At 44.5% G+C, this 18490-nt stretch overlaps 1 protein-coding gene and 1 long non-coding RNA gene across 4 annotated transcripts in view; both read left to right on the plus strand.

Moving 5' to 3' along the window:
- Window positions 1–11699, plus strand: part of znf318 (zinc finger protein 318) — a 28920-nt gene extending 17221 nt beyond the window's left edge. The window contains exons 15-18 of one of the 3 annotated variants that reach the window (XM_080740425.1): window positions 3752–3946; window positions 4561–4657; window positions 5200–5318; window positions 7934–11699. In XM_080740425.1, coding sequence (XP_080596551.1) covers window positions 3752–3946; window positions 4561–4657; window positions 5200–5318; window positions 7934–11041 — 3519 coding nt within the window. In that variant the 3' untranslated portion in view covers window positions 11042–11699. Of the gene's footprint in view, window positions 1–3748; window positions 3947–4560; window positions 4658–5199; window positions 5319–7933 lie in introns of all 3 variants that reach the window. The other 2 variants (XM_080740426.1, XM_080740424.1) reach the window with 2 other exon arrangements.
- Window positions 11700–15543: 3844 nt separating this feature from the next.
- LOC308296517 lies at window positions 15544–16389 on the plus strand. Its single transcript, XR_013962627.1, has 3 exons — window positions 15544–15673; window positions 15900–16020; window positions 16255–16389. It is a non-coding gene; the product is annotated as an uncharacterized lncRNA (long non-coding RNA).
- The last annotated feature ends 2101 nt before the right edge of the window (window positions 16390–18490 follow it).

Here is an 18490-nt window from a genome sequence, read left to right on the forward strand (position 1 = left end):
GACGCGCTGTGATTGGCCAGTAGTCACTTTGAGTGGCAGCGTGCCTTCCGCACTTCCGCCTTACCTTTTTTACAGGTTGCTCCAATGAACTGTAGCGGCGAATGAGGTATCTAGGTTTTTATATCTAGGCATAGTGCCACTCACAGACACGTGGCAGTAAATACACCAGTTAGTAAACAGCTAGTTGTAATGCTAATAATTAACTATATAATTATGTTTTTAAAAACAGTTTATGGCACAGGGCAGATGACATCATAACTTATAAAGAAATCACTGTTATTTAATAATTTGAACGTTAAAAAAATGTATACAGTGGAAATAGCTATAATATAGAGAACACACTACATTATAGAGAACAGTCTTAACAAGATTATAGACTAGAGAACACATAACTGTCTTATGTTACAGAGAACACAGTGACATTTACTAACATTATGACATAATGAACATTCTTTATTGATAGAGAGGTTTCTAGAGGGAACACCTTTAACAGAGTTAATCTAATAGAGTATAAGAGCAGCTCAGGGTGGCTACAGACATAATTATGCCAGTCACTGAGCCGTATTTAGACCGTTATATAGGTGAGTATGTAGCTAGGTAGATGGATATGGAGATAAAAGAAATGTTATTAAAAAAAGCTGCAATCCATAACTCTCACGTTGTACCTGGGATTCGAACCCGGCTCCACAGCGCCAGCGAACACATTTCTACTGTTGAGCTGTAATGGACTTCCAAGTTTGAGCGCAGGCTACTGTACATTGTGTTGGTTATATATTGTATTAACTTAACAGATTGCTTGTAGTAATCTTTTATTCACGCGTTAAAACAATAAATGGATTGCAGCTTTTAAGAACCAATCGACAGTGGGGGAAAACGTTTCACAAAGCTACCACAGACCTGAGTTAGTCTGAAGAAAGCACCACGGAACCCCAGCGCAGCCAGATGGAACCATACCGCCACCATACCTGCTGTGCTGTCGGACTAGGAGGGAATTCATAATCATCCGTTGTTGTTGGGCAGAAACCTCTTCTCTCCATATTTTTACTACAGCGTCACTCAAAAGCAGTAGATCTGCGAGCTGTCGATCTGCTACTTTTGTTTAATTTTTCATTGGAATCCTGAAAAGTAACAGTTTTTAGACAAGACGAGGTTTCCACCCAACAGACGTTGTGATGATTCTCTATTTAAAGACTTACATCAGACTGAGCTATAGAATCATAAGTTAGTGACTAAGACCTTTTGTTTTAGTCTGTTTTTATCTTTGGTGTTTGTGTTACAGTATTCTTTAGATATACTTCACACAAAAACCTTTAACTCGCAATGATATAAATGAATATATCACATGTCTTTTGTTTTTGAAATCAAATAATTAAGGGTGCGTTCGGATATAGGCACTGAGCGCACTTGGTGTGCCCTTTTGTCGTTCCTTTATTCGGTGCACTCCTTGCGTTGTCGTTCGAGTATCGAATGTGCTGCGCCCCGGGTGTGCTGAGTGTGCCGCACTGACCGACCCTACTCAGGAGTAGGGGTTTGCCAGTGTTGAGTGAGTGTTTTAACTGGTCGTTCGTAAATAAGCCACACTCGGTGCACTCTGCCCTGTGAACTAAAGGTGCGCATATCCCAACGCACCCTAAATTATAGTGCTGTTACAGCGATTCAGTGTTAAACAGTTTCAGGCCATAATGTGATGAACGCTGAATAAATGGTGAATGATACTTCTCTTGCTGTATCATGACCGACAGCAGTGCTTCTCGACCTTTTCAGGCAGTGTGGCCCCGCCCAAAATAAATCATATTTGAAGTGGGGACCCCCCAAAATAAATCATATTTGAAGTGGGGACCGCCCAAAATAATATTTGAAGTGGGGGACTGCCCCGCAGGTTGAGAACCACTGACCTACATTATGGAGGGCCATTCACATCAAGCATCATAACTAGAACTAATGATAACAATAATTATAATTATTTGAGCGACCACACATTGATGATGAACGTTATGGTGTTTTGGTGTGAATAGAAGGATCATGTTCATTAGCCTGGTAAAAAAAAAAACATCCCAGTCGGGTGAATTATTACACATCATTTGGGGCCTGGAACCAAACCGGTTATGCAGAAGACGCATGACGATGTGATTTGGTTTAATCCATTCATTTACATCACAATTATTATTATTATTGTTATTATGAACTGGATGTTATTTGGAAAATGTTCTTGACATTTCGATTGCAGCGGTGTGCCCGTGGAGGGCTTTGATCCATTCATGGACAATAACAGGACCAGTCTCAATAAGTTATTGTTCACATAATAGTACCGATCATCGCTGTTGGGAAACCTTGTTGTTCCATATTTCGTGCGTTTGTTTTGTTTGTTTTTATCCATCAGTGTGTGCTTCATTTAGGCGTGTGTTATTCTTTGTCGCATGACGGTGTCGTGCAGAAATAGCTGATCTTAAAGGTCACCATGCAACGAGTTGTGAGCTTACTACTTTTGATCTATACGTTTTTTAAGTGTTCACCTATATGATCAAAATGGGGAGAACAGCTTGAACATGTTTAAGAGTGTCTGTCGATCTTGTTGTGACTAAATTATAATTACACTTGATCCATTGGATCCATTGTTTTTGTTTTTTAACAGTTTGGACATACAAGGTTCCCACATTGAGGTCTTATCTTAACCCTTTAAGTGCCTATCCCGAACATGTTCGGGATATTCGGGATCAAAAACAATTTTTTATTTGCTATTTTACTTACCCCGAGCTGCTTGGAGCAACGTGGGTGGTCCCGGCTCGCCCAGCGCTCACCAACGAGAGACGCTAGATGCTCCGACGATTTATTCCATTGAAAATGGTTTAAAATAAAGTTTAGACCCCCCCCCCCAATGTTCACCGAATGTTCATTGTAGGCGGCGCAACGTATTCCAGGGTGCCTATCCCGAACATGTCCGGGATATTTAATAAAATGAATTATTTTATCGGAGGCCTCAACAAAGCCCCGGTCTAGACGTCCATCCTTGGCCGGGACTTAGACTCGGCCATCCACGGGCCGTATTCGCGCCGCCCACTCCAATAATAAATCACATCTTTAGACAGGATTTTCTCCGGATTGTGTCCCCAGACCCAAAGAGAAAGTTTTTTGCGGCTGAAATAGCTTTAGATCGGGCTTCTAAATGGGTTAGCATTTTGGCTACGTGTCAGCTAGCTTCCTCCTCTCGACACCCATAGCATTGACTGGAGTGAAAACACAAGCCAGTTGGGAGAGGGTCGACGAAAGCTATAAAGAAGGTCTATGGAGAAATTTCTGGCACTCTAGCACCCCTTGTGGCCGGATGGCACTGTATGAGTTAAGAGTGTAGACTTTTTATGTATTTGCAGGGACCGATTGAGAGTTTGAGACGATTATTTACGATAATTTTAGTGTTAATGTGATGACAAGGCGGTTGTGTGGATTGTTTTGTATTGGTCCTCAGCGCTGGACACAGTCATTATGCCGTTATGACACAGATTGTGTGCTCCTAAATTTTCGTAAATATCGGTTGAGTAACGTCATCCTGTCTGGGACCCAGATCAACTCTGTGGAAGGTAAGATATTTTATCTTTTCAGGGGATGAGTTTTAAACAAAATCATTCTTCAGATTGTCAGATTGTTTCTGCACTTGTGTGTGTGTGAGTGTGTGTGTGTGACTGTTTGTGTGTGTGTGTGCTTGTGTTCCTGTAAAAAAAAGAAAATAACCTCATTAACTTGTGTTTCTTAGCAGAGCGCCGCTTCGTTGAAAAACCAGTCTCCGGAAAAAGCAGAGCTGTCCGTCACTGCCCAGGCGCCGCCCCCGACTCCCCCCGCCGAGCTGTTTGAATATTATGACGCGGGAAACCACTGGTGCCAAAACTGTAACCTCACCTCGGGGTCCATGTTTGATTTTTTCACTCACTTGCACTGCAAATCGCACCGGAAGGTTTGTGTCTGTAATTTCTATAATAATCACGGTTCTATGAACACTTGAAATGTTTTATGTCACTTGTGTTGCATTACCAAGGGCTGTGAATGTGTTTCTGAAATGCAGTATTTTGTCACTTGTTTTACAATCGTAAGAGCTATGAACGCATACTATTTATGTCAATGGTTTTACGTTCTCAAGTTGCACGAGCATGGCGTATCATAGGACCATATTTCATACATTAGTCTCTTCCTTTGTTAGTAATACTGCTAATTTGAGACATTACCAATATAACTCTTATATTGGCAATTTTACTGTGATATTTTATTAGCAATATTACCAACATTGACTTGTTTTTGTTCATTGAAATAGGATTTGGGTGTCGTCCACTTTGCTTAATAGTATTCACGGTGGTTAGTGTTCCGAACATTCAAGATGAAACATAACAGTATCGAGAATATATGCTATGAACTTTACAGCATTACGAATAATGCAATAGAAACTCTACAGTAATAAGAAAATATGGTGTGAACTTTGACTGGTCATAAACGGCAGCTTTGCACCCATTTTCATGATCCAACATTTAATTGTCTGTGCTTAACTTACTCTAATTCTGGCCCCCTTTTCCTCAGACGCTGGACCCGTACAACAGACCTTGGGCCTCCAACCCGTCCAAAACAAGCAGCAAGACTTACTCTGCTGATGAGAAGATGACCAAACCGGCTAAAGGTACTTCACCGTCACCAGGGGATTTCACCAATCCTGAAGCTTTGTTTAAATGTTTTTTTTCCTTTATTTAATGATTGAGCTGTTAAATGTTTTAGTAATCCCCTCCCTTCAGGTTTCGGCTGTCTCTGCTGCATCTGCTGTTGTTGTGTGTCTTTAAGAAAACCTTGACTCTGAAGTTCTGAAACACTTCGTCTGCTGTGCGGAACTGACTCACGTTCCGATGAGCTCCACTGTCCCTGCATCAAAAAAAAAAAAAAGAGAGAAAGAAAAAAATAACGCTTTTCACTGTTCTCATTAAGTTCATGTGGATAATATTATGCATTGAGCTTCTATTATGCAGCATATTCCGTTTTAAAGAAAAAGAGAATATTGTCCTTAGATGAAATGTTGTTGTTGACTGAGTTTGACTAACCGTTGTCGTCTCATGACAGGTTGTGAGATCAGGCCGGCCGGCATCCAGGTAAACATGAATGAAGTGCAGCCGTGTGGTGATGTCTTTCAGGTTAACTCTGCTTTTGCTTTCTCTCTGTTTTTGCTTCCAGGATCAGAGTTCTTGCTCCCCGTCAGAGGGTTCTTCTGTGTGCTGTGCAAAGAGTTTTATGGCGACGCCATCTGTGCGGAGGAGCACGTGACGACGCACGCCCACAATGAGAAATACAAGGTACCCCACTGCGTGGAGAGAGTAGACCATTGGTTGATTTTGATTGAATACTTTGTTAGACAGAAATGTAAACTGGTACATGAGGTACAGTCAGACATTTAGGCCAAGGGTCTTCAACAGGGGGTCCGGGACCCTTAGGGGGTCACCAGAGTTACTAAAGGGGGTCCTCCAAATCTTTGAGTGATAGAAACTTTTTTCTTCTTTTTTTATATTAACCACTTGAACCCTAGTGTCCATATTCTGGGAACTTTAGCCCAAAATAGACAATCTAGACTGTAGATCGTAGGCCCCTGCACAGGCCTAAAATGTGGGCTCGGGCCCGGCCCTGGCCCGTGGACTTCAGTCCAGGCCCGGCCCGTGGCCCGTTTGGTGCTGCTATTTAAAGCCCGAGCCCGGCCCGAAGCCCGTCACCTTATTATTAATTAATTATTTGTGTGCGCTGCGCGCTGCTGCAGCTACACTCTCAAGGGGAGTCCATACTGTCACAGACCACCGAAATTTGCGTCGGAAAGGTCCAGTTCAACTACAAAATGACATCTCTTGCAACTTCTGAAAAGGATTACTCCTAATTTGAGTTCGGAAAGCTGCACGCACGTCAGAAAGTCGAAACTTTCCGACAAAAACTATGGTCGGAGAGGACGGAGACTGAGAGATGTATGTACAGCCCTCTATAGCTGTGCTCGTCTTGCGCTCTGATTAAAAGAAAGAAGTCAACACAACACAACACAACAGCACAGCAAGTAATTACACACACATCACATCACAACGCAAGAAATCTTCCTCCACCCACCGTTTGTTATGTTACTGTATATCTTCACAGCAATTAGATATTGATATTATTGTCGGCTTGCCGCCCGTGGCCATCTCGTAAAATACAGAGTATCGTCGCACGCATCCCGTAACTGATACGGGACTCGGGAGGTCGGGGAATCATTACAGGGCGATTTATTTGAGAAATGACGGTGAAATGGGTGAAACTGCAGTAGTGCTCCTAATGTTCTAGTCTCGCTGTGTTCGCAGAGTAGACTTGTGTGACTGTGAGAAGAAAGAAAAGCCGTCAAGCCCTCGGCTCGTTGCGGCTCTCCATTGGCTAATGTACTCATGTCACGACCAATCAGAGCCGTGGTTGCTATAGATACGGATAGAACCCATAGCCTAGAAGGCTATTAGCCTAGAAGGCTATGGGAGGCAGCACTCACTCACACACCACACTCCATTCTAGCTAAGCGCACACACAGAGACGTCATGTGTGAAATTCACAGCGCGAAATGTTCCGAGCATGGTTCTAAGCCCGGGCCCGGCCCTAGGCCCGTTGGTGAGTTTCGAAACGAGCCCAAGCCCGGCCCGTTTTGGCGGGCCGGGCCGGGCCCTGGTCGGGTCCCGTCGGGCTTGCAGGGGCCTAGTAGATCGGCTATTTTTGGCAAAGAGGTTTGGTGTAGAGGGGAAAAAGAGCAAACTTAAAGGGTCAAGTTTATCAAGTATTGACAGTTCAAGTGGTTAAGTATCTGAAAACACAAATTGACATGAATCCAAAATACATTGATTCTGCTGATCAAACAATTAAACAATGGAATCTCTGGAAAGGTTGTGGGGGTCCCCGCTTCATCTCCCTCAACTAAGGGGTCCTTGGCCTGAAAACGTTGAATACCCCTGATTTAGGCTAAAAGTGTAACAAAAAAAGGGCCCTCCCAGTGGGGGCCCCTCTCTGGGAGGTGGGCCAGTAGGCTACCTACTCCCAGTGGGGGCTCCTCACTGACAGTTGTAGCTCCTACAACTGCGGCGGGAGCACAGAAATGTGTGGGGAGGAGGACTAAATTGGCAGAATAAAAAGGAGGTGTATATATACTGTAATTGGTTACTCTAAATTTTTAATTACAAATTAGCAAATATTAATAATACTACATTTATTATTAATGTTTCTTTCTACATTACAAACGGATAATCCAAAAGCAAATATATCTCCCCTTTGACTTACATTGCACAACAGTGAAACAAATCTAAAAGTCCCGCTTTTACCATACAACAAACACCAAGTCGATTCTGCCAATGTATAAAATTGCAAAAGGTTTTAATAAAAATGTCAAATGTTATTACAGTATTTTAATTAGAAAAAGATCCAGACTGGATCAGGATATTCAAATGGCAAAATCAACAGAGGTTATTTTGGATCATCAGTTTTCAATTGAACTATTGAAGATATTACGCCAACATTTGCAGTTAACATCATGGCAAAGTAACAACTAAATTGTTGAAACATCTGCAACGATAAATGTTTAGTTTGTATCCAAGGAATCAGTGATTAGAATGGTTCACAGATCTGACAGAGCTGACAGTCGTGTTCCCCTTCGGTTGATATCACATTTCTTTTTATATAACTGTCGATCTCAACGATTGATAGATCTTTGTTTCAGCATTTCTACCAGGGAGAGAGGTTAGAATAAGCACGTCATGCTTAATTTAAATCTTCATTTTCTTATTCTTTTAAGATAAAACATTTTGACAAATGAAGCATTTGAAATGATGTTCTTGGTTGATGAGCACAAATGTGAGCCGAAAAGAATCCAAACGTGTGTTTGTGTGTGTGTGTGTGTGTGTGTGTGTGTGGGGTCCAACAGAAACAGATGTACGAGAACCCCCTCTATGAACAGAGGAGGAACTTGGACCGTCAGGCCGGCCTCACGCTGGAGGAGAAAAAGAAACGCAAACACGACGAGGAGCTGGGAAATGGCAAGGAGGAGAAATCAAAACACAAAAAAGACAAGAAGGACAAAGACAAAAAGAAGGACAAAGAAGAGGAGGTGAAGAAAGTGGAGAAAGCGGAGGACAAAGACAAGCTCAAAACACAAGAGAAAATCAAGAAAGAGGAAATTAAACCTGCCAAGAAGGAGGAGGAAGAGAAATCCACCGCACACGACAAGAAGAATGAAGATGACGGAAGGTTCAAACCCATCAGCAAGAGGGAAGATAAGGGCAAGTACAGAGAGAGAGAGGAGGATGAGGAGGACAGGCCCAGGTACAGTAAGAGAGATGAAGAGGACCGCTACAGATACAGCAAGGAGGAAGAGAGTAGAGAGTACAGTAGAGAGTATCGCTCCCACAGGGAGGAGGAACGCTCCAAATACGGCCGTTATGCAGAGCCCAGGTCCCCCAGGTCCAAGTACGACAGGGAGAGAGAAGACGTCAGAACCAAGAATGAAAAGGAATCCAAGCCGTTCAGAAAGCCAGAGCCTTCCAAAGAGGAGAAGAGACCAGAACCCAAAAAGGAACCCGGGCCTCCGCCAAAACCATATGATCCACCTAAAGTCATGTGTGGTCCCAGTCCGGCCATGAGAGCCAAGCTGCGCAAGCAGAGCGCCGAAACGGCTAAAACCACGGCCCCGCCCACCCCCACCACTACCACCACCACCACCACCACCGCCACCACCGCCACACCTGCGCCATTTGGGAAGTTTGTCTGGAAGAAGAAGGAGAACGTCTTAGCCAAGGAGGCTGAGCAAATCGCGGCCCAGTTCCTGAAAGAAGATGAAGCCGCTTTCAAGGAGCGGGAAACCGTTCTAGCCGAAGACTCGTTTGCAAAGTCTGTGGCCGTCGCACAGGAGATAGCTCAGAAGCTGGCTGGTGGACGCGGGGCCGCCCCTGCTCCCTGGATCAACCAGGGCGCCGGCCGGGGAAGGATCCGACCCAACCTCCCCGCTCCCAGCCCAGCCATGATGATGAGGAAGTCGGCCATGTTCACCAAACCAGCTCCTCTCCCTTCCTTCCTCAACTACGTCTCACCCAGACCTCCCGTCTTCGCCACACCTGGTCCGTTGGGACAACCAGGTGTGGTGGTCAACCCAGTGGTCCATGGTTACCAACCCAGTACACCTGCACCTGTGGTTCCACCACAGAGTACAGCTGAGGTGAAGGATTCCGCCGCTACAGAAACCACTGCATTGCCATCACCATCTACGGTAACGGCTAGAGAAAATATAACAGTGTGGCCTGTGGCGAAGGTGACCGAATCTGTGGTAATGGCTACAGAAAGTATATCGACCAGAGGAACTGTGGCAAAAGCTAAAGGATCTGTGGTAACAGCTACAGAAAATATAATGGCCAGAGGAGCTATGGCAAAACCTACAGAATCTGTGTTGGCGGCTACAGAAGATTTGGCAGCCAGAGCAATGCACTACGCTTCTGCATCTATGGTAACAACGGCTAGGGAAACTATGGTAACGGCTACAGAACCCATGGCCTATCCATTTCCACCCCCTGTTTTTACCCCTACAAACACCATGGCCTATCCATGTCCACCCCCTACAAACACCGCCATGATGGCAATGGAGCCTGATGTATACGTGCCAGGTGTCCCACGGAGCGAGCAGACTCGGGCTGTGTTCGTCAAACCTCCACCTTTCATGAATAGTGGCGATGGAGCTCAGAAGTCTGAGAAACTCAAGTCCAACCTGGCCGCAGCCAAAGCTAAAGATCTGTTTGATATTTTCTATAGCAGCATTGGACCCTCCGCTCTGTGCACAACAGAAAAGAAATCTGGCAGTGGCAACAAGAAGAACAACTCTCCTGCCTCGCAAGCACAGCTTCAGGCAAATACGAGTCAAGCAGAAGCGCCACAGTCCACTGTAGCCCAATCCAAACCAACCCCACAACCCCAACCCATGCCACTGGCCCAGAAAGTACCTGAAAGCAGCCACATTGAAGTTAGCTCATTGGCTCCTAAATCTGAGCCGGTGGTGTCCCTACCTACACCCCAAAAAACACCTGAGACCCAGCCACCTCCCCTGACCCAACCCCTTCCCGAGATCAAGACCCAACCACTTCCTGAGATCCAACCATCTCCTGAGATCCAACCACCTCCCCAAACCCAGTCACCACCTCAGACCCAACCCCTTCCTGAGATCCAACCATCTCCTGAGATCCAACCACCTCCCCAAACCCAGTCACCACCTCAGACCCAACCCCTTCCTGAGATCCAACCATCTCCTGAGATCCAACCACCTCCCCAAACCCAGTCACCACCTAAGACCCAACCCCTTTCTGAGATCCAGACCCAACCCCTTCCCGAGATCCAGACCCAACCACCTCCCGAGATCCAACCACCACCCCAAACCCAGTCACCACCTCAGAAAGAAACACTTCCTGAGACCCAACCGCCACCCCAGACCCAGCTAGAGACAGACACCAAACCATCACCGCAGACATCGCTACTTTCCGAGACCCAATCACTTCCCCAGACCCAACCACCTCCCCAGACCCAGCCTGAATCCCAATCTGCCCCAGAACCCCATCCATCCCCAGATCCCCTTCTTCAGCCCACGCTAGACAGCCAACCCCTCCTCCTTCAGCACGAAGCTGAAGCTGAAGCTGATCCCGACCCCAAGCCTACCCCTAAAGGTAAAACCAAAACCCCCCCTCAGGGCCGGGGGCGAGGCCGGGGTCGGGGCCGTGGTCGGGGCCGGGGTCGTGGTACCCGATCACAGACCCGCAAGCAGCAGCAACAGCAGGAGCAATCCGACCCAGAATCCGACTCTGTTCTGGAGTGTTCTGAGCAGCAGACCTTGCAGGAGACCAGTGACCTGGGTTCCCAGGCTGAGAATGTTGCGCCCCAAGACGACACGTCTAACGCAGAGAACCCTGAAACTCCAACAACCCCCACCACCGAAACCTTAGGGCTCCCATCAGACATGATGACGTTGGGCTTTGAGTATGACTTCAACTTTGACTAGAAACTGAACCAGGGGCCTGTTTTAATTTCAGTGTAGCGTTAAAGATGGTCAGTAGATGATAAACGGCCTGTTAGTTCAGGCGACCTGCAGGGCAGCTTGAGATGCGACTCAACGGCCTAGAGCTGAAAGACTTGACTCTGAAACCATCAACCTTTTTGAGTTGATAAAAGCAAATGCTGTCTTTTACAAACCTTTGGAGGAGGTATATTTGTCCCTGGTTCTGACAGCAAATCTCTTTATCTTTCAAAGTAACATACTGTATACTGTGTGTGTTGACGAGCTTCAGACTCATCATGTGTTTATTTCTTCTTTTTGTTTTATTTCCTCGTTACGTCAAGACGAGGTGTTATTGATTACAGGAGCCACAGATCTCATGGTCACCAAGAAAGCCACAGATGGTAAAAGTAGCTCAGCATGGACCAAACGATTCCCCTGAAGAATGTTGGTTTGTATGACAACCTCATCTTGCGATGTTCCCCTTTATAGCACAGAGAAATCACATATTCCACCACAAAACAAAAAACATTAACAATTGTTTTTGTTATTTCCTAGCCTGCTGATCTGTGTACTTGTGTAGCTGAAAGAATCAAAGAAAATGCCCCCTAAAAAAAGCTTGTCCTGATAATGTTGCTTAATTTGTGTTCAAAATAAATAAATAAACGTTGACAGTTGTACAGCCATGTTTGTAGTTTCATTCAAATGAAAGTCCTTTACGTTACAGTAAGTCCAGTTGATAGTATGCTGTAGCCTCACTGCATAACGGAATTTAAACTAAATTTATACCCTTCCCCATGACAGTCTCTTGCCAAAGAGATGTATGCGTTTTAGAAGTTAAAAAGAAATCTACCGTAATACTTTCAGAAATTGAAAAGAAATTTAAAAAATGATTCAACAGAATTAGTGAAAACAGCAGCTCTACCAGCTCGCACCACATAGCAATGCGACTTGTGTGCTTTTAAATCTGCTATTTTCACTAGTTTGGGTCCCGGAGAGGCATCAGATTTCTCTTTTTGGTCTGGAAATACACTAGCCTGATTATCAGACTGAAACTATCCTGGGATAAATACCATTTTAACCACCTCTATTCTAGCCTGGGACCAATACCATTTAACCACCTCTATTCTAGCCTGGGACCAATACCACTTAAGCCACCTCTATACTAGCCTGGGACCAATACCATTTTAACCACCTCTATACTAGCCTGGGACCAATACCATTTTAACCACCTCTATTCTAGCCTGGGACCAATACCACTTAAGCCACCTCTATACTAGCCTGGGACCAATACCATTTTAACCACCTTTATACTAGCCTGGGACCAATGCCATTTTCGGATTTCTGATCTGGTCGGAGGGGAAATAACTTAGTGTCCAAAACCACCGACCAGAACCACTGGTGCCCTGCACCTCCAAAATGATTCTCCTGGTTAAATTTGGTTTAAATTCGTATAATCCTTTTTTTTTTCTTTTTTTTTTTATAATTGTTTGGTATGTTCATTTTTTATTGTAACTTCTTGTAGCGACTAGGGAGAATAAGTTGATTTGCATTCAAGGGGAAAACCACCCATTTTCAACGTTGAACTATGTACTTAATTTGTGTGGAAATAGAAAAAAGTCCCCCTTCTGTGTTGCCTAGAACTGGAGGGTTGATTGTGGCCAATGTGGGGTCATGGCTTGCAGAGTAAATCTTGATGTCATCAACAATGCGCCGCAAAACATAAGCTTTGCGGTGATAGAGATCAGGCCACAGATGTTGTGGTGGTCAGTTGTCCAGGTGCCCACCTCTCCAAGTGCCCAGATGTTTTTTGTGGCCAGTTGTCCAGGTGCCCTCATGTCCCTAGTTACCAGTTGTCCAGGTTCTCACAGGTTATTTTTTTTGTTTGTTATATTTTTAACACAGAAACATCATTTTCTTTGTATATCTTTGTTATTTATATTTTTAATGTGCATATATCAAGTGCTAGATTGTCATGGCTTCAGGGGTACCCTTATTCTGAAGTGATTGACAACCGGAAGTCTGGACTGCGCACGCTCTCAGCGTGCTGATCATAATCACTTCACAGAGGCTGCTGGAAGAACATTCAGTCTTTCGCCCCCTCGTAGCGGGAGAAAAAGAAAATACATCTGGGAACTCAGATTAGAAGAACAGGCCTGTCTGTAGGGGTAAACAACGAATGTTTCAGTTCTGAACACTGCAAACTTTGACTATAACCCCAGTCACTAGGATAACTCTTGCACAATGACAATGTACAGTGTAACAGACAGTAGCAGCATGATGGCTAACTAGCTGCTGATACTATGTTCCACTATCAGGTTCTACTGTAAATAGTAAATACACGTATCATTTGAACGAGTCGAGGAATATGGATCAACAAAGGTCTAACGTTGCTACAGGTAAGAAACTGCATCAACTGGAGTTTTTGCTCCTGGATTACCCTGAAATATGACGGTCGGTGATAACATGACGTACGACCGTCATGGATGAGGATTCACCTGCGTTGGTGGAGGCGAATTCGGCAGCCTATTACAAACTACACAAACATTCAGATTTCAGAAAAAAGTGCTTTATAAAGTCTCAAACCTGTTTAAATACTGTCCGGTATTGTATAATTACCCGGAACCTCCGTGTTCTTTAATAAGAAGCCTTTTTATCCGATATTTCTCTGTTTTCCGGACCCATTTTTGTAAGGCCACGCCCACACCCCAGTAATAGATCTGGGGTTTGTGCGCATGGGGAACATCAGGAAATGCATGGGAAAACGATCATAAAAAGGCTTCTTATTTAAGAACACGGTGAATCCGGGTAATTATACAACGCCGGCCAGTATTTAAAGAGGTTTGAGACTTTATAAAGCACTTTGTTTGTGAAATCTGAATGTTTGTGTAGTTTGTATATAGGCTGGCGAATTCGCGTCCACCAACGCAGGCAAATCCTCATCCATGACTGACGTACGTCATTTCATCAGCAATAATGTATTAAAAGGTTGCATAGGACAAAGTACAGTTTCATGACAGTACAAATCACTGGTACAAGGTCAACTAAAAGAAGATCCTAGTAAGCTTTTCGGCTTATTTACACAGGAACCACTATGTATCTCCTATAACATTGAAAAGACAGACGGATAGAACACAGTAGGCCTACTTTTCATAGGAAATTATCAATAACAAAAGGGGAAAATGCAGTCATAAAATAAGGAGAAACGAAATAATAGTAATAAAGAGAAATAGGAGACAATGGAAAGGGGGAGGTATGGGATTGTCAGCATGATACTGTATGTAACTGATCTGCACAAAAATAAATTAAGGTCTAAAGTGAATATTAATAAGACAATACATGTATGTGTGCAAAAAGACCATTAAAACACAGTTCAGTCTGTGAAGTCTGTTTTTTTAGTTCATCCTATTTGCATTAATAATTATGGGGAAAATGTAGGAAAGAAGAACATTTCGAAATTTAGAGATTTACTTACGACCCATAAGAAAACCATCCACGACACAAATGGATCCCGACTTGGAAACAGTGGTCTACTCTACAGTATACTTGGGGAAATGTCTGTATGTCTGTGTCTTATAGTTAATGAACTAAACATGCCAGACCACCACCGGTATGGTCAGTTAATCCACTAGACTAGAGAATATTTATATTTACTCTCGGTCTCCATCTAATTTGGACCAACTCTATTTGCAATAATCGTGCTGAGAGACGTTGTCCCTGACAACCTTTCCTTCATCCCCACTTCCAGGAGGCCAACTGACCTGCTCCACCTTGTCGCTGATGGTTCCAACCTTGCGTCTGATGTCAGCGTTTGCCTGGCAGGTGGTTCAGCATTGTAACGTGGTGCATTATGGGAAGGTGGAGGAGCTGGTGCAGTTGGTGACGGAGGTGGTTCCCAGCCTGCTGAGTGACACAGAGAAGGTTCACCTTCTGATCGGACTGAGAGCAACGGTGAGATGGACTTTAGTAGGAGATCAGTGGTTCGCTACCTTTTCTTTTTGGAAACATTTACATCTGACAAAAGGCTTTGCCAAGCGTCTATACGAACACAATAATTGCCAGGCGGGGAGGGTGATAATTGTCATTGCTCGTATTCCCATGGGCTGGGGCGGCAGTGCGGCACCTGTCAATCTTGGGAGGGAGGAGTAGAACAAAGGCTCTACTTCTTCCCGGTGGGGCCTCCTGGTGAGTCAGTAGGATACAACGGCAGTGACAACACACAGATGTGTGTGGGAGGAATAGAGGTTATGCGCATTGCATGAAGTGAATGGCAAATCGAGTGGAAATTGGCAAAGTGGGTTTAATGTTGTTTAATGCAATCAGACAAGACTTTTCTGTTTGGATGTATGGGCTGTCAAGGCCAGAAAGTAGTTTTTTGCCACCCGTATAAATTCCTGGTATGATGAGGATGTCACACGCATACCCTCTGTATTCATTGGCATAATGAGTAGAGTACATTTTTCAAGTTTCAAGACCTTTTGTAAATGAGTGATGACGAATATAATTAAGTGAGCGTGTGTGTGTGTGTGTGTATGTGTGTGTACTCAGGAGGAGTTCCCAGAAGCAGACTTACTGGCACTGGTGTGGGAATTCATCTCCAGATTGGATAAACTGCTGCCTTTACCAAACATCAAACAGGTACCGTATAAAAGAATAAACTGTAGACTTGACTTTGTTATTTAGATGACTCTGGTTCAGGGTGAATTAGGCTATAAGATGTCAGTGTCTTGTTCATGGACACTTCGGGAATAGAAACTGCAGCAGTTATGGGACAGAGTTGTGAGCTAGTGTATAGAGCACAATTCGAAATTTAAACACTTTGTTTTATTTGTAAATACAATTGGGTTACTCTTGTTACCTTCAGACAGCAGAGTTACTCAGCGCTGACCCCTTTCTTCTTGAAGAATGTGGTCAACTGGAGTTTGAACCGGACCAACTAAAGACACTGTTACATCATCACACACAGCAGAGAAATGCCAAAGAACGTATGTTGGAAAATAATTATGTTATCATTATTATATTTTTTACACACACAATTGAAAGCAACTGGCACAAATCTATATGCATAGCTCTATGTTACATGATTTCTCATTTGAAATGCGTGATCACGTTTAGTCTAATTTAGTTTAGTTTGCCTCAGAAGAAAGCCACAACAATTATCTGTAAACAAGAGTAAGTTTTCATTCATGAATAATTCTTAAATGTTCCATCTTTCCCAGGTTCCTGGGTTCAGAGTCAGGGTACCGTTCCATCCACAGCATCGTCTCCTCAGAGCAAACCACAGCAGAACTGCTCCAACAGAAAGAGGTGCAGGTGGTCTGGGAGGAAGCCGTCACAACACAGGACTGAGGAGGACAAAGACGGACACTCTGATCACAGCATAGAGGAAGAGGAGGGTGCTGAGGGGAAGCAGAGTGATGAAGAATGGCTTCCCGAGGACTGCAGTAAAGTGATTCTTCAAAGTGATGAAGAATCGCTTCCAGTGAACAATCACAGCATTGAGGAAGAGGAGGGTGCTGGGGGGAAGCAGAGTGATGAAGAGTGGCTTCCCGAGGACTGCAGTAAAGTGATTCTTCAAAGTGATGAAGAATCGCTTCCAGTGAACAATCACAGCATTGAGGAAGAGGAGGGTGCTGGGGGGAAGCAGAGTGATGAAGAGTGGCTTCCCGAGGACGGCAGTAAAAGAAAAAAGAAAAAGAATATACATGTAAATAAAGATTTGAAGGAAGAGCAATCAATCATCTCATCATCAGTGAGGAGTTCAGGTACAGTAGGATACTTCATAGTAGAATGATGTGCCTGGAGCCTCTATGTGCGTTTGTGCGTGTGTGTGTGTGTGTGTGTGTGTGTGTGTGTGTGTGTGTGTGTGTGTGTGTGTGTGTGTGTGTGTGTGTGTGTGTGTGTGTGTGTGTGTGTGTGTGTGTGTGTGTGTGTGTCGGCCCAATTGTTTCATCCCGGGGAGAACATGCAAACTCACACAGAACGGAACCTACTAATTGACAAATTAAGCACTGCTGTTTTCCACAGAAAATGAATGTAGCTTCCAGTGTTTACATAGCATTACACTTGGATTACTACAGCAAGTCATAATCAGTTCTCTTTAATTATTTCTTTCACGTAATGTCTTTCAGGCGTTGATCTCTACACACGACCGGGGTTGCACGCATGCTCTCAGTGTTCGTTCTCTCACAGCCAAGAAGACGCCATTCTGCAACACATCAGACAGGAGCACACCGCCAAACATGACCATCTGCCTCACTCTGACATGAAGCGCAACAAGAGACCAATTCACAGGTGCAGCTACTGTGGCCTTGAGTTTACCCAACTTCATCTTCTGACAGGTCACATAGGAATCCACACGATGCCCTTCCACTGCGACCATTGTGACAAGCGCTATGCGCGGAAAAAATCTCTGATCACGCACCGTCGCTTGCACACAGGCGAGCGGCCCTTCACATGCTCGCACTGCGGGCGTGGGTTCGTGCAGAAGGCCCATATGCAGGAACACTTGCGCACGCACACTGGCGAACGTCGTTATAAGTGTCACATCTGCGGGAAGACGTCGAACCAGCACCTGACAAGACATATGCGCATGCACAAAGGGGAAAAGAACTACTTGTGCACAGAGTGCGGGAAGGCGTTTTTGACATCCGGAGAGCTCAGGAAGCACACAAGATCCCATACTGGTGAAAGGCCGTACACGTGCAAGCAGTGTGGGAAGGGGTTCATTGCCAGTTGCCTCCTTACTGTTCACATGAGGAGTCACACCGGGGAAAAACCTTACAGTTGCACTCACTGCTCCAAAGCCTTCTTCACCAGAAAAGACCTCAAAAGACATACGTTTATTCACTCCGACAAAAAACCTTTTGAGTGTTCTAAATGTGGCAAGGGGTTTACACAACGCTGGAATCAGAAAGTGCACATGCGGACATGTAAAAAGGATATAAAATGATTTCTCAGAGCGGCAACCATAACTGCGGTGTCAAGCGGCACCTATGTGTGTTGCAGCGTGCTGGGAAATAAATATTATCTGGAGAGGTGATAAAGCCCACCAGAAAAACCAAACTGGTTTAAAGTTGCACACATAAAAGCTGTGTGGGAAGGGGTGCGTTGCCAATGGTTATCTTACTGTTCACATGAGGACACACACTGGGGACAAAACGTACAGTTGCACAAAGTCTTCCCCTCCGCAAGTAAACTGAAAAGACACATGTTCATTCACTCTGGAAAAACATTTTTTATTTCGGTTTTATCTATTAGTTTGGTCATAAAGGTCCACAGTATGAGAGGCCTGCTCTGCCGGAAACATCGCGAAAAAACTCACTGTGATGACTGAAAACATCACTTTTCACAGTTTTGTGTGGCCGTTTTTAGAGGAATGTGTTTCGTGCAAAACAAATGCTTGTGATGGATCCAGAATCATGAAAAGAAAACCTAGTTTGACCCTTCACGTGC

This window comes from Nannobrachium achirus (genome assembly GCF_963921795.1).
Source record: "Nannobrachium achirus genome assembly, chromosome: 13".
NCBI lineage: Eukaryota > Metazoa > Chordata > Actinopteri > Myctophiformes > Myctophidae > Nannobrachium > Nannobrachium achirus.